The following is a 22,307-nucleotide window of genomic DNA, read 5'->3' on the forward strand; positions in this document are numbered from 1 at the left end:
CATTCTGGAGATACATATTTTTTATTCAACAGCGATGATTTGTTTTGCTGTTCAGTTCAAATATCAAGATTCATTCTCCAGCACATTTGGATAACATATTTAAGATGATTCCAGTCAGAATGAGTCTTATTTTATTCTCAGATGAAGTTCTGAATGTGTTTGTTTACACATTGCATTGCATGGCAAATAAACAGTTAGTCAAATTAAGAATAAGTCCTACAGATATATGCTGTTTTTTCCTTCTGCTGAACTACAGATTTTAAAAGGGCAATACAGCAGAGCAGCAGGAGATGGTTCCATACTTGAGCACAAGATGGCAGTAGAGTGAAATAAAAGAGCCTCATACTGACTGTACCTATACCTTTACTGTAATATGTAAAGCAGTAGTTCACACATAACAACTGACTGTTTGAGATAAGAGGGGAAATTGTGTAAATGTATTTATTAGCTAACCATTCCTTTAAAGTCCAAACCATTTGATCAGCCATAACATTAGCACCACCTGCCTAATATTGAGAAGGTCCCCTTGTGCCACCACAACAGATCTGACCATTTGAGGCATGGACTCCACAAGACCTCTGAAGGTGTCCTGTGATATCTGGCACCAAGACATTAGCAGCAGACCCTTAAAGTTGTACTGTAAGTTGTGAGCTGGGGCCTCCATGGATCACATCAATGACCCTTAGAAGCCCATACCCTGTCACTGGTGCCACCAACCCACCCCTGAGAGAGGAAGGCCGATTGTGCTCTCTGTGACTCCGACTGCTGATGGCAATAGCAGTAATGGCTAGTGTTGGTATTTCATTGCAATAATTAGTACATGGTTCTGACCAGAGGAGGTTCCCTTGGTTCCTCCCGAGGTTTTTTCGTCTGGCTTTGAGGGAGTTGAGGGAGTCTACCGTTGCCTTTGACAGACTCCTAACTCTACCTTCTCCCACCTGTGTAACATGGCTCAAATATAAGTGACTCTGGATGACACTCAGCTGGCCACCAACGTCAAGGTTGACTGAAGGTTGTAACATCAGATGACCAAAATTTAATGTTGTGATGTTAAGTAACCACAATCCAACATCTTCCAGACGTCAGTATGCCATAAAACGTCATATTGACATAAAATATCATAACATTTAAGTCGTAATGTTTGGTGTCCAAAACTAGACGTCTGCTAAACGTCATAATGTAAACGTCCACACAACGTGACATTCTAACGCTGTGAGGCATTTACGTGACGTTAAGTAACCAAAACTCAACGTCTGTCTAACGTTGGAGCTTGATGTCAGCCTAATGTTGTATTTTGGTGGATTTGTAACTTTGATTTCCAACCAAAATGTAACATCTGGACAATGTTGGCCTTTTCCTTAAATTTCAACATCTGTTCAACGCTCAAGTCCATCTTTCTAACGTCAGATTGACCTACCTACAGTGTCTGACCAAGGTCGCCGGACCTTGGTTAGCGAGTCGCCACACAGCAGGTCAGATGCGTGTGTGTGTGTGTGTGTGTGTGTGCGTGCGCGCGCGTGCGCGCCCGCCCGTGTGTTTACTTTAAATGCAGCTTCGTAGCAGAGACACCTCGAGGGGCCTGAACCAATCAGAGGCGCCGAGGGGCGGGGCATGTGGGATGTTGCGTGGATGATGGAAAACGGACAATACAGTCCCCAAAAAAGCTGAACCTCCACATCACTGAGGGTGGATTTCGGACAGGTCTTAGGACGGACTGTGAAGTGGAGAAGGGGGGGGGGGGAGATGCGCGTGTGATGTTCGGACTGCGGCGCGCGAGCAGCAGCAGCGGAGGGGCAGCGCCGCGGGGAGTGGATGGACGAGGTGCTGCCGCCGCTGGAGAACGGAGGGGGGACTCGGCGGGCTCGCGCTGCTCTGCGCTGTTGTTATGAACGGCTTCCTCCGCGGCTTCGCGGCACGAGAGCTTGGGGAAACGGCTCGTGCGTTATAGAACTAAAAGCAGCGCGCGCACGTGAGCGCAACCCGATCCCCGCCACCACCACCTCCACCTCCACCTCCACCAAAACCATCACCAACACCACCACCACCAGCAGCAGCACCACCACCAAGGGCACCGCGACCATTGTAGCCTGCCTGTATTTCATAAGCGCGTGAGCTGCAGCAGCCCCCCTCCCTGCCCTCCCCGTTGTTCTGGAGGAGAGGAGGTGGTCGTCGTTGCTGGACCCCTAAGAAACCGTTAATGCACGAGGAAGGAGGAGGTGCATAGGATGCGAGGAGCGCGTGCGTTTCTTTCTTGTTTTTTTTTTTCCTTTTTTTTGTTTTTTCAAACCGGTGATTAAATAATGTGCACGAGCGCCACAACTGGGGGACAATAAACAAACAAACAAAAAAAAAAACAAACCAAATAAATAAACAAACCAACAAACACCGTGCCTGCGATACCTGAAGCCGTCAGTGTGCGTTACGCCGTAGCCGGACGGAGGGCGGGGCTGGAGAGCGCGTGGCTGAAGAGTGAGTGAGTGTGTGTGTGTGTGTAAGAGAGAGAGAGAGAGAGAGAGAGAGACAGAGACAGAGACAGAGCGCAGCTCCTGCTCGGGCAGTAAAGGGGGTGTCCACTGTCCACAGTGGAGGGCTTCTCGTGTAGCCGGACTGTAGTGACCACTCAACGGTGGTCTATCATATCACGTGCAGCAGGCAGAGGAGAGGAGAAGAGAGCGAGGACTTTACACAGAAGAGGTTGAGGAGGATGTGATGTGAGCGTCCCGCGCTCGGCCATTGTGGAGGAGCAGCAGCTCAGCTCCACTGACAGGTAGGACCCTCTCCTCCTTCACAGGTTTGCTGTTCTCCTCCACAGATGGGAGAAGAAGGGCCGTGAACAGACAGCAACAGTTAAAGCCTTATTATCTGAGGGAGCAGGTGTGTAGTGTTTTTACAATGCTGCTGGGTCTGTGTGTGTGTGTGTGTGTGTGTGTGTATGTATATATATATACCCATGTGTGTGTATGTGCTGGCAGATATGTTGAGGAGACAGCTGTCTATCATCATGCCTGTGATGGACCTTTCTTCTAAACTGGTCCTACGTGCTCTGTTGATGTCTGGCATCTCAGTCCCCAGCTGAGGAGCAGCCCAGCATTCTAATTTACGCCGTGGCTATCATCTCCTTTAATGAGATCCCAAGACGAGACAGTGCTAAACTGTGGTCAGAACTCAAACTGGCTCAAAGGCTGGCCGTCCGGCACGCTCACGTCCTGTCTGAGGGAACCTGCTGGTCCAGGGCTTGTTTTTAAATGCAGTTGAGAGAGATGAGATGTTGATGCTGATCTCGGGAAAGTGTGATGAATGGTGGCGTCCAGCAGGTTCTGACCTTTGCAGCAGGTCTTGGCATCTAAAATGAATTTTTGGTCCCCTAGAGAGCAGCCGCTGAAATGAATGGAGTGTCCACCTCCAGCGTGTAGAAGGGGAAAAAAGGGAAGGGGGTAATGGGGAGGGGACGGAAAAATGACTGGAATCTCAGCCCCCTCAGACAGGGTCCAATAACTCATTCCATAGCGTCATACGGCCTAATGTATGTGACTTCATTTGGGCCAGGGGAAGGTGAAAGGGAGAAGGAGGAGGAGGAGGAGGAGGAGGAGGAGGAGTGGAGAAGAGGGGGCGTGGAGGGGGGGATGAATAGCCCTGCATTATGGCACAGTGGAGGTTCTGTGCATTCACAGCATCTTAAACCACCGAGAGCGAGAGGCAGAAATATGCATGTAAAGTATTCGTACAGCCGTAACCACTAATGCCACGAGAAGAGCTCTAATTGTCCCGGCCCATCCTGTTCGTTAATTAGCCCTTGTGGCGTGTGCGCAGGCAGCATATTGTCGGGGCATAATTAATCAAACCGACTAGTAATTATTGTGGTTTGGAAATTAAGACGTGAGAGGCAGCAGGGGGCTTTCAGCGAAAGGTAAACATCTTATTAACTCCGGCGCACCCTTCCAGCCTCTCTTAGACAACAACGTTCGGAGTTCCTTTCTCCTTTCCTTTCCCCTTCTAGTTTTCCTCTCACGTCTGCAGAATGACTTGAGAGACCCGTGGCAGTTTGGCCAAAACAACACAACAGGAAACACGGCCGGGTTCTCAGAAGAGCTTACAGTGGACTGATATATTCGGAGTCATTCGGAGGCTGTGTTTGTTCAAAAGCGCATTCTGAGGTGAGGTCAGATGGTGCGGCTGCGGACGGGGCCGCAGCCCCAGCCACCGGTCAATCTCCTCGCCACAAACATGCAGGCCAGCATGGGCTGCCCCGACGTCGGCGGCGCTGCACAGCCCATAATGACAGTGCCACGTTTAATTTTAGCTAAACTTCTCCTCGCTCACCTCACCGCCCCGTTCGTGTTTTTTTTTTGTTTGTTTGTTTTTTTATTTCTTTTTTATAGATTATTTTTTTCCCTCCCAGAACAGCCGCCGCCGTCGCCGCTTACACAACTTTCACGTTCCGTCTCAGGCCAGCTGCAGTTCAAGCAGGGGCTGAAATCACAGAGCAACCCCAAACACGCTGCCAGCGAGCAGATCCTCTCTTCAAAGACGAGTGTGGTTATTCTGCAATTATAGCTGGGCTAGGCCGACCCAACAATCTGGAACAGCAGCTGTGGGCAGAGCCTGTGTATCAGACTCTGTAGGCCCCCTGCCTGTGTTTCCTACAACCTCTCCATTCAGAAGACCTCATCTTCATCATAATGAAGCCGGTTACGTTCCAGTGAGTGGGACTGGGTTCTGATTGGTTTCCCTTGTTAAAGGATTGGGCTCTGTGAATGACTGAGGTGAGATTTACTCCCATATTTTTTATAATCCTATTCACTCGCTTTATACGCCACTGCTCCAGTCTTGGAAGCCTTGCCGTTGCAAGGTAAATGCATCACAGCTTCTCGATACATGGTTTTACTGCTTCCTGCTTGGAAAAGCTTCTACACAAAGAACTGATACGGCGTGTGGATAAGTAATCCCCGCTCCGCCTACAAATGCATTGAATGGTAGCGATGGTTCCGAGGTTGGGCTAGTTTTACAGAACAGTGGCAAAGTGCCATACTACCTGATGATTCAGGAACTGAAGGCTGGAGGCCAGCACAGTTTGGTGATTTTCTTGCTCAAGCAAACCTGATTCAACTTGTAAGCCAATTGGCAGCCTTAGTTGGCGTGCTAGAGCTAGAACTCAGCCGTTTCATTACGTTGAAAGATGGGAGATCTATAAAGCTTGCCCAACCTCTCAACTAATTTGTAGGGTAGCCTCCATCCATTGTTCAAAAATCCAAATTCAAGGGTATTAAAAAATAGTTTATCTTGCTTTTGTTGAAGTAACTAAGAGTAACTAAGTCTCTAAGAAGAAGGCTTTCTTCTAGATTTTTGAGTATTGCTGTGAGGATTTGATTGCATAAGCCACAACAGCATTAGTGAAATCAGGATGTTGGATGATCACCTCCCCAACTCATCCCAAAAGTATTAGATGGAGCACCATCCATCCAGCATCCACAGCTCAATACTGGGGGCTTATACCCCTCTTGCCCATGCTTGGCAGTAGGCATGGTGCTAGACAAGCTAGTCCCTGTGTGTGTGTGTGTGTGTTTGTGCATTTGCACATCTGTGTCAGCAGTGGGTGCAACTTAAAGTAGCTGAATGCCTTCATCAGAAGGGGTGTCCACAAACATTTGGACATACAGCATAGGTCAATTGTGAGACCAGCACATTGTCGCAACCTGAACCCCATTTCAGCCGTTTGTCCTGACCAGTGAGAAGTCCAGCCACACATTTTGAGAATAACAAGACTGAATGCCAATGGTTTATGGTCTTCAGAGTGGGAACAGCAGTCATGCAGCCAATACTCTTAGTAACTCTGGCCGCTGTGGGGCAGGAAGAGAGAAAGAATGCCAATAGGGAGATCGTTCTTGGAAGTCATATTCTTTAAAATTGATTCATGCTGACACGAAGGTACATTCTTTCCTGTAACCGCGCACTGTCAGATGCCAGCCGCCCCAATGAATCGCCAACCAATCACGAGCACCTGTGGCTAATCTGACAGAATCCCCGTCGAGACAGATAGGAAGACAACTTGACCCTGAAGGAAATAATGCCAGTTGTGTCATCCGCCGTAACAGAGCCATGAAAGATTTCTTTGACAACAGGCACAAGCTAAGGTTTGCCCTCAAGGTTTTTGCATGGGAAGGAGGCAGAGAGAGGATGAGCTGCGAGTCCAGCTGTCACCGGTCCTCCAAGTGAGAAAACAAACCAGGCGGCTGCCGTCTGGGCTGCGAGCGCGTCAGTCGCCAGGGCCCTGGGAGCTAGCGAGTCCTGCTAACAACTGCGGAATGCTAGCCCAGTCCACCTGCTTGTTCTTCCCCCTCGAAGCTTCTGTCGAGCTTCAGTAAATCACCTTCTCATGTACCCCACTGAATTTCAACGACCTTTCAGTCTCAGGAAGGCTCTTGTCCTGAAGGAGCAATACAGCAATTAGATTGGTGTGTGGTGATCGTTTGCTGAAAAGTCTAAAACATACTCAGTGAGTTTGAGTATGAATTCCTGCTTTTTTAAATACTTGCTACACCTCCCCTTACCTTCGAGCTTACCTTAATAGCAATGCCAGTTCAGTCAGGGAAGGATTACGGAAGTCACTTGAGCCACTTTCCAGTTTAACCCACTTTCGCGTGAACTGGTTGAGTTCATGCGTGTCTTTATCAGCATCCTTCTGCTGTTCCAAATGGAGAATTAGGATTGAGATCCGACATTACGCTACATGGGCAAAAGTATTGGGACATCGCTCATTGTTTCTTCCGAAACCAAGGGTAAACCCATCTTTCTATTACATTGTGCAGCTTTTGGAGCATTGCTGTGAGGATTTAATTGCATTCAGTGGCAACAGGATGTTGGATGATCACCATCCCACCTCATCCCCAACTCCCCAAATCATCCCAAATGTATTGGATGGAGCACCAACCTTCATTCCAGAGAACACTGTTCCACAGCTCCACAGCTCAATACTGTGTGTGTGTGTGGGGGGGGTGTTGGGGTTGGTTAGACCCCTGTAGCCACACCTGCATTAGGCATGGTCCCAAAGATTCATGTTGATCTGCTCCAGAGAGTCCTATTCTATTGGTAGTAGTGTACTTCTCTACAGGGACTAGACTACCTGTGTGTGTGTGTGTATGCATTTGCACATCTGTGTCAGCAATGGGTGCAAATTAAAGTAGCTGAAGGTCACAAACATTTGAAACCCAGAAGAGATCGAGCAGAAGCTGTGAAGAAGAGGACTGAGCGGTGGAGGGAAGCAAGAGAAAACGACAGTGTCAGAGATGGTGATGAAAAAAGAGACACCAGCAGTGACAGAGACTCCGAGACTGAGATGAAGGCTGAAAGAAAGAGAGAGAGCGAGAGAGAGAGCGAGAGAGAGAGCGAGAGAGAGAGTGAGAGAGAGCGAGAGAGAGCGAGAGAGAGCGAGAGAGAGAGAGAGAGAGAGAGACTCACTTCTGGCCTCCAACCAGTCATCTTTTCCTGTCAGATCCAGCCTGGCTCAGCTACCTCCTCTCCCTGGCCGGCTCTTGGGTTCCCCAAGCCCAGACGTGTCCTGGATTTGCATTGTCCTATATTTATTAGCTAGGCTATCTTCCTCTTGCTCCCACCATCTATTGCAGGGGATTGCAGGAGCCTCCTTCGCAGTTGGGACAGATGTTTTAACTGCAATCGATTCGTGAGGAAAATTGAGATTAACTTCACCTGCGAGGCAAGGAAAAGGCGAATGAAAGAAAGGAAGGGAAATCAATGTCTTAACTAAAGGAAGGCATGAATTATCGATGAGAGGCATGTAACGGAATCCTAGGCGTCTGAATCCCGACAAATATCTACGCTCGCCGCATAGCACACTGCGAGAGGAGCGTCACGATGCAAGGAGTGTGTTATTGATCCGCTGCTTACAAATGCGCACAGATAAACACGTCAGGCTGGATTTTTTGGACCTGGATTAAATCTGGTCTTGTCTAGAGGTGTTCTGCTATTAAAAACCGTATTTAGAACTAGGCCTAGGCTTAATCTGGATCTGGGAGCTTATGTAACCCATGCACTCTTGTGAATACTGCACATGTACTGTAGAAGGAGCAGTCGACTCTTACCAAAAAGAGGAAGCCGCTCCTGTCTGTCAGTTTTGGGTGTGTGGTTACACAATGGTGTAAATTCAGAAGCAGAGTGTCCAAATATTTGTGGACACCCCTTCTGATGAATGTATTTAGCTACTTTAAGTTGCACCATGTTGCACACAGCTTGTCTAGTTCCTGTAGAGAAGTACTGCCAATACAGTAGGACTCTCTGGAGCAGATAAACATGAACCTATTGGGACCATGCTGCCTAATGCCAGACGTGGGCTAGAGGTGTATAAAGCCCCCCAGTTTTGAGCTGTAGAGCAGTGGAAGAACTGTGTTCTCTGGAATGATGGTGTTGGTGCTCCATCCAGTACTTTTAAGATGAGGATGCTCTTGTCACTGAATGTAATTAACAGCAGTCCTCACTGCAATGCTAGAAAGCCTTCTTCCCTGGACAGTAGAGACAGTTACTCCAACAAAGGCAGGGTCAGCTCTTTTTAAAACCCTGGACTTTGGAAGAAACAATAAATGAGCAGGTGTCCCGATATTTTTGTCAATTTAGTGTATGCTGTCACTTCATTGGCTACTACAGGATGCAAGTTGTACAGTTTGGTGATGAGATTGTTATTTGTGATCCAGAGAGTCCTATTGTATTGGCAGTACTTCTCTACAGGGACTAGACAAGCTGTTTGTGTGTGTGTGTATGCATCTCCACATCTGCATCAGAAATGGGTGCAGCTTAAGTAGCTGAATGCATTCTTTTGAAGGGGTGTCCACAAACATTTGGAAGAAATTGCCTTTTCATATGTCCATTATGGGGATACTGTAAATGTCATCTCTTCAGAAGTGACATTCTGACAGAGCGCTCAGTGCTGGAATCCCATTCCCTCGTATTCGACCTTGGTTGTACCTTGGACGAATTCATGACACATGAGCTGGAAAAATACTTTCTCGGATTCTGCTGGTAGCGCTGCAGACTCTGGAATCAGCAAAATGACAGTGGTGTAAAGATCCTGGTTATTCAGCATCAAACCAGCTGTATGACTCATGCGTCTGTCCAGCATTCAGGCACGCTGCTGGAATCCAACACCGACCAGAAGAGAGCAATTTGTTGCTCACTGGGAATACTGATGTTTGCACTTTTGCCTTGCTATCCAAGGAGATACGGGTTGGAAGCCTGGCAAGATAAGGCAAAAGGGGGAGGTGGTCTGGGTGTGGAACTGCCTACTCAATATGCCAGAAGACAGGATTACGGGAACGGTTTCCAACTAGGACATGACACGTGCTTATCCTCGGTCAGAGAAATTTAGCATGGTTTCACTGAAGCTGACCTATAATACATATTTAGCAATACGTTGCATTGCAGAGCCAATCGGATTAGCGTGCTATCACACGTAGAGGAAAAGACGGTCCAGAGATGTCTGCCATATCATTAAAACCACTGGCAGGTGAGGTGAATAACCTTGATGATCTAGTTACAGTGGCACCTGTCAAGATGTTGGATCTATGTACACTCTAAAAAATTAAATAAAAAAGGTGCTACAAAAGGTTCTTTAAGCAATACCATAGAAGGACCATTATTGGTTCCATACAGAGTGTTTTTTGTAATAGAGATGTGACCTTTAAATTGATGAAGAACCTTTATATAAATATTTTTTTCGGGGGGGTGGGTATCTACACACTCACATCTCTGTGACAAGCATGGTTCTTTATTGAACCAACAGTGGTTCTTCTATGGCATGACTTAAAGAACCATACACAGAGTGTGCTAGGCAGCTCATGAACAGTCAGTTCTTGAAGGTGATGTATTGGAAGCAGGAAAAATGGACAAGCATAAGAATCTGAGCCACTTTGACAAAAACAAGCTGTGATGGCTAGACGACTGGGGCAGAACATCTCCAGAACATGAGGCAGGTCTTGTGGAGGTTTTCTTATGGAGTATGCAGTTGTCAGTATCTACCAAAAACTGCTTAAAGGAAGGGCAACTGATTATTGTTCTGTATTTGTCCAAGGATAGACCTTGTGTAGTCACCGTCTTCCCTGTATTAGGAACTCCAGGTCTAAGTTGGATTTCTTTATAGGACAAAAAAGAATGGGATTTGAGTTTATATAATAAAGCAATGGGGCAAATAAAACATCAGGTTTTGTACATTTTGGTCCAAAATGTCAATGGACACCAGGGGCCGGATTTCCAAAAGCGTTCCTAAGAAAAACAACTTACGAAGGATCTTAAGATTAGTTTAGAAGAACGACCCTAAATGCAGTTCTCCAAAAAGTATTAAGAAGTTCTCAGTGTTCATTCTCTCAAGCATTTTAATTGTCCAATATTTAGTTAAATCTGTGCAGCGGAGGCAAAATGAAGAAAACAAAAGCTAGAAGTGATTTTTTACTTCTGTAGAAACTAACAGATCAATCTCCACTCTTAATCCATTTAAATGAGGCTGCTATTAAAATTGATCACTTTAGAAGCTGACCTATGGAACATACTTAAGGCCTTTTTTAAGAGATGCTGATTGTTCCTATAATATTTTTTAAGTGAAAAATTGAGAAAAATCTGAAAATTCAGTGTAACGTTTTTCTTAATCACACAGTTGGGGAAAAAAGCACGTCTACGAAGAATTCCTTTTTCAAGACACTTTTGTGAATCCAGCCCCAGCTTCTTAAAACTACTGCCAAAGAAACCCAACCAGCACATTTCAGAAAGCCTGCTGGTTTAGTACAGGTAAAAAAGGCTCCATATTTGACCCATCTGTGGTGGTGAACACACACAAACACACACTAGTGAACTAGGGCCGGTACACACACACACACCCAGAGCGGTGGGCAGCAGAAAGGGTAAAGGGCCTTGCTCAAGGGCCCAACAGTGGCTGCTTGCCGAGCCCGTGTATCAAACCCACAACCCTGTCATTAATAGTCTGGAGCTCTAACCGCTGAGCCACTGCTGTCCGAGTCTCTGATGGTTGCCAGTTCTGATATCAGTTCATTGTGCATCACTGGTAGAGGCTCACATGTAGCATCATTTGCATCCACCTCGCTAATGACCTTGTATTCAGAGGATCCAGTGACATTTCAGGGGAAATGAATGTACAATAAAAATGAATGTGTCACTAGTGTCAGAACTTAGACTGCAGGAAGCCACAGATAAAGTTTGGTTCACATGGTAACCCCAGACTGATGAAAGAAACGTGGAACCAAATTTCATGAGAAGTGTCTGATTGCAAAGCCGCAGAGTCACACTTTTACACCAGCAGTTTTAGACCAGTGGCTCTGAATGCATGCATAGTTGGACAGCGCGAGTTTGCCAAAATATCCATCGACTGTTTGTATATATCCCCATGCATTTTACCGTTCTGTATAGGATATCTTTATTATTACAATAAAATATTGATGCCAGTTTAGGCCTGGTTGAAGCAAAAGAGGTTAAAGCCCCCTCCCAACCTTGAATTCAGGTTAAATTTAAGGAAAATTCATGAACAGTTTGCAGCATTCGGCCTTAAAAGTGCCCAAAAACATGCTTGTTTGGCTTGTTCTGGCTACAGCGCTTCCCCCCTTACCTTATCTATAAACAGATTCCATGTTGAGTGCCTTCGAAAACTCTCAATCTCACATTCAAGGGGAAAACTGGCTTTGCTTCTGTGCTGTAAGCTCAGTGAAGGGGGTCTGAGATACGCTTGGTCTGGTAGAAGGGGGCGGATCTACGAAATGAGTCGTTTTATTATTCAATGGTATTTTTAATATATAGGGCCTTGCACAGACTCTGGTTTGACAACATGGCGGACCGTTCTGGCTTAATTTCTGTAGAACGGTCATTGGGAGTGGGGGAGGGGGGGTTTTCTGTAAACCAATTCTCAATTATCTTATGAAAAAATCCAGCTTGGAACCAGAGTTCCTAAAATGTGCATGACTCAGACCGCAGCATGACGCACGACTTCTGGGCCTTTTTCTTTAAGTTTAAGTAAGTACCCAATCAGTCAAATATACCGCACATCACTGCTCATGCTTTTCAGGCCTTTGGTGAAGCTTTCGAAAAGGTGGACAGCGGTCCAGCACTGATAGAGGTGGGAGGCAGCGTCAGGGGGAAGAGAGGTAGAGGAAAGGTAAGGGAGAGTGAGAACGTAAAAAAAGCAAAAAGCAAAGGAAGCCAGGTGAGACGTGAAAGCTGTCTTTGTGCGTCGGCTGGCAACAGGAACACTGACCTTCTCTGTGAGGTGCTGCACACACACACAAACACACTCACACACACTAAGGGGGTTATGAAGATGAGGGGGAGTGGGTTTCTTGGCAAACTCCTCAAACCTCAAAACTGCAGCCTGTTTTTATACCAAACACAAAAAGTCCAGTCTCTCCCAAGATTAACGGACATCGCGGCCATAACAGCAGGTCCATTTTCCCTGCGCTTAACTTCAGTTCCCAAAAGTTGAATTATCCTCCTCCTCCTCTCCCTCCCTCCCTCCCTGCATGTTGGCTCTATCTGTCTGTATTTCACTGGAGCTTGGAGAGGGCCGATGATATCTCTGCGCAGCTCATGTTTAGCACGATCAGCCCAAACACTGGGCCAGTGTGTGTGTCAACAGCCGAGCCGTGGCTCAGACCACCAGGCTAAACGCACCCATTTCAAATCAAGCATGGCCACATACTGGTGCACACATGCTCTTTTGTGCCTGCCATCAGGGCCGGGACGCGGCGTTGAGTGCCCTAGCGAGCGCCTTTGATGTTGCAGGGTGAGCACAGAAGTCGCTGACAAACGGAGTACTTTCCATGGTTTGTTTTTTTCTCAGGATGACTGTACTTACTGTAGGCTGAATGACTGGACGTGCAGCATGTTGCGCATTGAGTCTCTGTGCTTAACAGGAATAGCTGGACTTGCTTTTTGCTATCTATTTTTAGGTATTTTGAGGTGGAACGTTTGGTTGGAACATTTTGCAGCAGTGTGTTTCATTTTTATGTGCTTGGGGTAGATTTAAATATCATACAGTATTCATTTTATTACACACACTTGCTTAGCAGTGTTGTGTAGTGGTATTTGTAGGATAGTGGTTTCTATCATACAAATAAATGTATTTATATATCGAATACTAAAACAAAGGCTTTTCATTTTTTTATTTAATGTATGATTTATTAAATAATGACCCAATAAGACTTTTAAAGGTATCAGTATTGGGATGTTAGAATTGAACATGAATGTCAGTGTGGTTGGTGTGGCCCTATGGATAACACCAGTACTATGACAATGCTGCGCTACACCAATAAGAGTCCTTGGGCAAGACTCCTAACACTACATTGGGCCACCTCTGTAATATGAAGAACCTTAGCTCTGGAAAAGAGCGTCAGCTAAATGCCGTAAATGTAAATGTCACTCATCAATAACTAATAGAACACAATAGAATACACAGTTGATATTAATTATATTGGTTATATTTATATATATATACATATATATCTTTGTGGACACCCCTTCTAATGAATGCATTCAGCTACTTTACATTGTTGAACCCACTGCTGGCAGAGATGTTTTATTACAGAAGCTTTATTTCAGGCTTTTCATCAAACAAACCTGAGCTACCTGAATTTGCACCTGAATGCCATAAAGTCCCAACAGCAATGTGAAAGACTAGTGAAGAGCCTGCCAAGACATGAAAGCTGTAATTGGCAGTCAAGGTTATTTCACTATAGTGATTTATGAATGCTCTCAAAGTTCAAATATTAATATATTAATAATATATATTAATTTTAATATTGTTATATATGTGTGTGTGTGTGTGTGTATATATATATATATATATATATATATATATATATATATATATCATTCATTAATTTTAAAACGAATAGATTCAAATTGAACTGAATCGCAGTAGCTGCCTTGTTGTCCATTTTGTTGTCCCAGTATTATTTTCATTACATACACCTGCAACCTTTGTATACCGCAGGTGAATTTGCCAAAGTATAGTTACAGAATTATAGCCGCGTTTACAATGAATGCCTTTATACCCCAGTGCAGAATCTCAGTAAACTGTGTATTTATTTTGTATGGAGTGTTGGAGTCTGGCGAGAGCTTTCATAAGTGACAGCGCCCGACTAAGTGAACAGAAGGCTGTGTAGTGAAGTGTGTTGTTGTTGATTTCTCTGCTAGGAAAGTGCCGAGGCACTCAGTGAGCCATGAAGAGAGCACGGCTGGAGAGAGAGAAGAAATCGCCCCTCATCACTTTCAGTGGACGACAAGGCGAAGAATACGCACTCATACTATCGCAGCTAAGGCAGCAGCAGCAGCAGCAACGGGCCGGAGCTGCACTGTAGGCAGAGGGACACATAGAGAGAAAGCGACGGGGGGGAGGAGGCAGAGAACCATATCTTCTCCTTCTAATGGACAAGCAGACGGGGCAGCAATGCTGGTGCTTGGGCCCCTGCCCACCACAAGCTATGCTTTGGCCTCTGTGCCTTGTTGAAGCTCCCAGCTGGGCACTGGAGAGCTGAAGGGCGTGAGAGCGAGAGCCGGTCCCATGCAGGCACGCAAGAAGTACGTGCTGCTGGGCCTGTGCACGTGTTGCTGGCTGCTGCTTTTCTACTGGGGCGGCCTGCAGGAGCGCCTCCTGAGCTTTCTGACCCGTCGGCAGGGTGAGGTGGTGCGGCCGTGGCCCGACTGGCTGGACCGGGCCCTGTTGCCAGGCTATGCGGAGAATGCAGAGCTGCAGGACGGCGGGGGGACTGGAGAGTCGCCACGGCAACGCCGGCAGGCCTGGGCCAGTATTTATAAGGACAGCCGGTGCAGGATGGACACATGCTTCGACTTCGGTCGCTGCCGGGGACGGGACGGGTTCAGAGTGTATGTGTACCCACCCGAGAAGGGTGACCGTGTGTCCGAGAGCTACCGCAAAATCCTGGCCTCAGTGGCCGAGTCGAGGTATGTAACACTGATTGTTAGCTGTTCTTTCTGTTCTGTCATCTTTGTGTCATAAAGAAGATTTGTTCTATGCGCCCACACTCATGGGTCCCTGAGCCTAGAGTACACCCGTCTGGCACATTAGATTTTTTTTTCCCTGCTCTAGCGATGCATTCAGACAAGAGGTGCATCTGAGGAGCTGACTCGGGTCATGTTAGCCCAGGCCAGTTCAATATATACTCAGCAGATACCATGTAAACACAGTAAACCAGGGCTGTCGAACCTTATACGCAAAGGGCCGGTGTGACTACAGGTTTTCCAGCCATTCCAGCCAAGCAGCAGCACACCTGAGTCCACTTGTTTAATCAATTGATGAGTTCTTAAACAACTGATCACATGTGCTCCTGCTAGGCTGGAATGAAAACCTGCGGATAAGGTTTGACACTGAGTATATTAAGCCAGAATAAACTGTATGGTTTATATGATTCATTTACCAGCTGACTGTTGATAATAATACATGTTAAATTTAAAATGTGCTTATTTTACTTAAAATAATGTACATTTAATTTTACCAATTGAGTTTAATAGTAACCTGTTAAATATTACCAGTTAGAAAAATGAAGTAGATGAATGTTTATAATAACATAAAATAAAAGTTATTATATTTCCAAGTCATATTTCCTAAATAATTGTTAAAAAAATACATACATTTAACAAAAACTATTATTTATACCTTATTTATTTTAAATACCAAATGCTGTTAAAATGTTTTAGGCATTTGGGAAATTGTTCATTAAAAAGCTTTTTATATGAGCAGTAAGTGTTTATTTTCTCAGTGAAACACTTTTGGAATTTAAAGAATGTGTTATTATTATAGTAGTCTAGGACTCTAGTAGTCTAGTGTTATATATATTATTTATTTATCCACAAAAAAAGGAACCAGACTCTCTTCTTTAGACTAGCTCCAAGATCTCATCTACTTTCTTCAGAATGAGACGTTCTTGTTACTCCTTACTGGATTTATGTTTACCTGCATCTGTTCTAATGAGATCTGGAGTTTCTGCAGTAACAACTCTCTTATTGCTGTGCCTACAACCTCTGCCTTGTACTGTGTGTACTAGTTTTCTGCAGAATTACCAGTTTACCTACGATTTGTAGATTTATCCTGAAATAAATGAGTTAAAAATGAAGGCAATGGATTTCCAAGTTTAGTTCAGCCTTTACAAGCGTACAGTGACTCTCCAAATCCATCATAACACACTCAATTCAACTCAAGGAGAGGCTTGTTGAGTAGCTAGTTCATATCAGGTGTGTCTGAGCAGAAGAATCCCCTAATTGTGCAGGACATGTTAAGGATACTCTGTGTGTAAGACTGAGAACCACTGACCTACCAGCCTGGTTTCAGGAGGAACCCGTACCTATGTGTACAAACCTAGCACCCAACCCAGACATGCAGAAATCAAAGGATTTGAGGAGAGAACGGTCCAAAGCAACCAGTGAAAATGTATTACCTGAACCTACACCTCAGCATAAAGCAAAACTGAATCTGCCTTAACCTAAACTTAACGTACTGATTAGCCTAACCCTAAACTTTTGCTGTTGTATGAGTCGTGACATGTATGTGTTTTTTGATTCGGAGGTATTACACATCTGACCCGCGTGAGGCCTGCTTATTTGTGCTGGGCATTGACACACTGGACAGGGACCAGCTGTCAACACAGTTTGTGCCCAACGTGGACGAGCGCATCCGTGGCTACCCACTATGGAACGACGGGCGCAACCACGTCATCTTCAATCTCTACTCGGGTACCTGGCCCAACTACACAGAGGACTTGGGCTTCAACGTGGGCCAGGCTATCCTTGCCAAGGCCAGTCTGAACACAGAGCACTTCCGGCCAGGATTCGATGTCTCAATCCCCCTATTCTCCAAAGACCACCCGCAGAAGGGCGGCGAGCGAGGCTGGCTGCTGCGCAACACTGTGCCTCCCAGACGGAAATACCTACTCATGTTTAAGGGGAAACGTTACCTGACGGGCATTGGCTCGGACACTCGAAATGCACTGCATCACATTCACAACGGCAAGGATATCGTCTCTTTAACGACGTGCAAGCATGGAAAAGACTGGGAGAAGCACAAGGATGCACGCTGTGACCATGACAACCAGGAATATGAGAGGTAAGTTAAAGGGGGCCAGGCTATCCTTTGCATACTACAGCGATCCATCCCACTTATTCAGGATACAGTGATGCCCAGTGTTGTTCCAGCAGTCTGTAGCTGAGTTACTGCAGCGGGAGATTAGAGTGGATGAAAAGAATTAGACTTTGGATCAAATGTATCGTTATAGTTTTCTAAAGCATCCAGATATCTGATAAATATTTGACATAATTTAATGCCCGTGGCCACAAACTAATATATTAAGGCCATGAGATAATATAGTGAATCCATAAAAAGATAATATATTGAGGCCACAAAATAATACATTGAAGCAACATAATACATGAAGAAGAATCTGCAAGATATTATGGTTTATAACATATTGAATCCACCAAAACATACTGAGGCCATAAAGTAATATATTAAGGCCATGAGATAATATATTGAGGAAACAAAATAATATAGACCACAAAATAAGTTATCTATTAAGGCAACACGATAATCTATATCGTGATAATCATGTGATAATATATTGAGGCCACAAGATAATGTATTGAGGCCACAAGACAAAATATTGAGGCCACAAGATAATATATTGAGGCTACAAGATAATATATTGAGGCCACAAGATAATATATGATAGCAATAATAAATGGATTGTGGCCACCGTATTATATATTGAGGCCACAAGATAACATATTAAGGCCACAAGATAAAATATTGAGGCCACAAGATAATATATTGAGGCCCCAAAATAATATATAATTGCAATAATAAATGGATTGCGGCCACAATATTATATATTGAGGCCACAAGATAATACATTAACGCCACAAGAACATATATTGAGGCCACAAGATAATATTAAGGCCACAATATAGAATAGTGTGGGCTTAAGATGATATTTCACATATTAGATGGTCATAATATTGAAGCTTATCAGCATAAATCACTTCTAAAGGTACAATAACAGAAGAGCATGTTTAATTTGAGCAGGTTAAACTGTCATGAAAAAAAGTGTTGTCTATCACTAGAGTCAGGACAAGACATTGTATCACCATTTCTGTGTTTTTATTAACTTTCATTTCATATGAAAATGAAGGAATACAATCCTGTCAAATCATAAAAAAGTTGAGCATGGTTTCTCATCACCTGGAAAGTTGCCATTTTGGAGATACCTGATTTTGTCTCGAATGTGACGATGTGGCCCCTTTAAGCCAGTGAGCCGACGGCAGGTCTGAGTCTGGAAAGCGCTGTGTGAAAAGGCTTACACACTGTCAGAAGCTCAGTTTCAGTAAAAGAGCATGGCTGAATGTGGAGTTTCTCAGTGATGCTGCTGGCTATGAATTGGAGCCGCTGCGTGTTCGGTATTAAGTAGCGGAACATGCTATCAGTTACTGCTTCAGGGGCTTGTTTACCTGTGTAAGACATGTGTAGTGGGCATGCAGGAGGTGTATGAAATTGGACACTTTCTGACGTGCAGGTAAAGAAATGTGTGTAAGCATACGGGTGGGCTAATTTACTGGCAGTGGCAGCTCTACAGGATATTGATTTTAGGAGGTAATTTCAATCAGCTGATTTAAATGAGTTTAATGAGAACTTACACCCACAGCTGTGCTTAGTGCTTGGGAAGGAGGACTGCTTTAAGTAACATCTAAGTAATAAATTTTTTTCTTACAGTTTTGTTGTTTGGATGAAAACTGTTGCATTTACAAATGTCTGGCATGAAAAACTGTAGGACAGCTTTTAAAAATACATTGATACTAATAGAACAAAAGTGATCAACAGCAGTCTGAAATCACATAGTGGAGTTATGAAATCATTTTTTGGCGGAAGAACATGCCTGAAGTCACTCCTCCCTACTCTGACGTCCTGTAAATTCCATCTCGGCCTTGTCCGCATGTCTAAAGGAGTCACCCTGTCAGCTCCCCTTTAACCCTGCCATCTATCATCCTTGGATCCACACATCAGAGAGGGGACTTGGCTTCCTACCACAAAGCAAAAGCCACCCGAACCCCAGCCCAAAATATTCTCCCCCTCGCTCACATTCTTCTCCCAAAGCATCATACGCTGGAGTCCGAATCTGGCAGTTTCTTCTTTACACTGGGTCTAAAGACCATGATGAATGGACCAATAGAAATGCAACAGAAATGCAGGAGTCAGACTGTGCTGCTTGTCAGTCAGTTAGTCAGTTATTGAGATGTTGGTTAGAAGGACAGAGTAGGAGAAAACAGGTGTGGTTCCTGGCTTCTCTGTGACTTCTCTGGGTGTGTTGGGTTCCTCCAGCAGCTCCCCTGATTTTACTCGACTGGTTAGATAAACTAGGTGTTGAAATGGAGCTGGAAGTACTGGCCTTCCTCTAGGAGAGCTTTGGAAATGCTTGAGCTAACACACACACACTCAAACACACACACACACGCATAAAATCACTTCTTTATTTTCAAACAATTTATTTGTATGGTTTATTTATAAATATAAGTAAAACAATGATGTAAACAAACTTAAATGTGTCAGTTTTGTGCAAAATATGCTGAATTTAAACAAACAAAATCATAAAATATGCCGTGTACAAAGATCATCTCTGCATGAGATGTGTACTTATGTTTTGAACAAATAATCAAAACCAGATGTTTTGACCAGAGATGACAACACTTTTGCATATATCACTGATTTTGTCTTTCTGACATGCTGTGAATCTGTAAGTTGTTCTGTACAGTGTGTCAAAATTTCATGATGAATGGGCCAATAGAAATGCTCCAAATGACTTGGAATAGCATGTTTTTACATCGACTCTCACTGACCGTAAAGAAGGGTTTTTTGCTTTTCCTGTAATGTATGTTTTAGTGATATGCAGTTTTTGCATGACAGCAACGATATGGCTGTATACATATATATAGTATATTGCACTGACGTGTAAACTGTGGGTGTCGGCCAATACAGATTACTGATCTGACACCAGAGCTCTGGTAAGACACTTGTGTCTCGTAGCAGCACATATGTGAATAAACACAAATATACAGTGGAGACCAGTGTCCCCTAGTAGAGACAGTCATATGGGTCACTATGGGTCATTTAGGGGACTTTTAACACATTAACAGAAAAGTACAGAAGCAGCATTCTCTCTCAATAAGACAATAAGTGAAGGGCTAGTTTAGGGGGACAGAAGAATTCCATTCAAACCATTGTGTGACCTAGGTGCAACCGTTTATTGATTTTCCTTATTTTTCTTGGATGCACTCAAACACTCACACAGTAAGGAACAGTGCTTTCTGAAGTCATGGCATTCCACCATGCAGAAACACCTGCAAACAAGGAGCCGTTCTCATAGGAGAAGGTTTTTAGCCATGCAGGCGATATGTATATGTTTATATATATATATATATATATATATATATATATATATATATATATATATATATATATATATATATGTGTTACATATATATGTTTGTCACATGAACAAATGAACCAATCACACAACCCCACACACAACACTGGGAGCAGATAGCTTCAACACCTGCAGCGAACCGAGAGGTGAACCCCAGACCACCGATTTCAGGAGAACCAGAGATGGGCTAGATTTATTTTTTTTGCGCTTGACCAAACATACTGGCCTGGGTCCAGAAAGAAATAGTTCTAGTGTGAAAACGCCCCCTAGTTGACAGGCAACATTGGTTAACCTATAAATAGGCCTTGTCTAGCTGACCAGTGTACCCATAACAGTGTGGTAACATAGTTGACGGTCAATTCATATACTCCTTGGTTATGTGCCATTATAGTTGAAATATTGGAAAAATGCAGGGAGCATCCCCACAGAGTGTTTAAGAAGCCCACCACAGAGAAAATGATGGGTGGTGTCATGGTATTGGGACAAATCATTTTTTAATTGGAGGGTGGGGTTCTGTTAGTTGCCAGAACTTTTGCAGACATTGATGAAATAAGAAATTTCAATTATTGAAATAAGACAATTATTGTTGTTTTTGTACTATTTACTATTTACAGTTTTGCAGTAAATAAAATAGGCTGTGACTTTAATGTTTTTTAGGGTTTTTTTGCATTATTATGATACTGAGACACCCTCAGCTTAAACCTGACATGGCAAAAACTGCCAGTTAAGTAATTTTCCAGCTAAATTAATCATAATATCTTGATATTAATAATCATTGGACATTTTATTAAAATTGCAGAATGACTCATATACTTATGTTCTTTTTAGGATTATTGTTCTAGGTGCAGTTCAGCAGTGACTAATAAGGTCAGTAACGTTGCTGATTCTGCTACCGTGCATCAGAACGGTGCATCAGTAAAGAGGGCACCACTGCTGAGAAGGCATGTGGCTGAGTCCTAGTGTTGGCCATTAGCAGAGCTCTAACGGCTGGGTCTGTGTGCAGCTCCTCGTACGGGTTCGCTTTGGGTTTGTGGTGGGGACAGAGTCTCACAGCACTGTATGAATAAGTTCATTTATTCCACACCACAGGTTCCAAGGGTCTCTATCTCTCAGGGTCTCTCTCTCTTTCTCCTTTTCTCGCTCATTTTCTCTCTCAGGAAAGGGAAGGGTCTTACAGCTGTGCTAGCTCGCAGTAGGAAAGGGGTGCTTGGTGGTCCGTGGCCTGACGAAGAAAACCGTTTGTGAAATCCGTCAGTTTTTTTTCCCCCCTCTGGTAATGAAAGCAGAGACTTAAGCTGTGGAGATCTAGGCGGGGAAGCGGGGAGGGTGTGGAGTGGTGGGGGGGGGGGTTATTTTGAGTTAGCGCTCAGCAGGCAGAAAGGAGTGTGGCTGTGGTGGCGTCTGAGGAGAGAGGAGCGAGAGAGAAAGCGAGAAAGGAAAAGTGAAGGGCAACGGTTGTTGAAGACCAGCGCTGCATGAAGATTCCCATTAACTCCTCTCTTTCTCTCCACTTGCAATCTCTCCCCTCTCTCTCTCTCTCTCTTGCACGCTCTCGCTCTTCCTGTCATGTTCAGTTGAAGGGCGGAAGATCAGGAATAGCTCTTAGGAGGTGTTCCCAGGTTAATGACGACCAGCATCTGCTAGTGCTGCAGATTAACCTGATAGCACCTCACAGCACCCTGCCGAACCCCCCTCCCCGCACTCAGAGACAGAGCAAGAGGGAACAAGAGAGAGAGGGTGGGAGGGAAGGCCATGCTTCAGTACAGACAGGCAGAGGCTTACCACAACCTAATGGCCTACTTTCATTTACTTCACTGCCTT

At 44.5% G+C, this 22,307-nt stretch overlaps 1 protein-coding gene across 1 annotated transcript in view; it reads left to right on the forward strand.

The window, feature by feature from the left end:
- The first annotated feature begins 1,771 nt into the window (after positions 1-1,771).
- The window catches only part of ext1c (exostoses (multiple) 1c), a 98,336-nt gene continuing 77,800 nt past the window's right edge, over positions 1,772-22,307 (forward strand). Inside the window, exons 1-3 of the mRNA XM_072676306.1 lie at positions 1,772-2,767; positions 14,197-14,964; positions 16,583-17,119. Coding sequence (XP_072532407.1) covers positions 14,564-14,964; positions 16,583-17,119 — 938 coding nt within the window. The 5' untranslated portion in view covers positions 1,772-2,767; positions 14,197-14,563. The remainder of the gene's footprint in view (positions 2,768-14,196; positions 14,965-16,582; positions 17,120-22,307) is intronic.

This window comes from Salminus brasiliensis, chromosome 3, assembly GCF_030463535.1.
Source record: "Salminus brasiliensis chromosome 3, fSalBra1.hap2, whole genome shotgun sequence".
Lineage (NCBI taxonomy): Eukaryota > Metazoa > Chordata > Actinopteri > Characiformes > Bryconidae > Salminus > Salminus brasiliensis.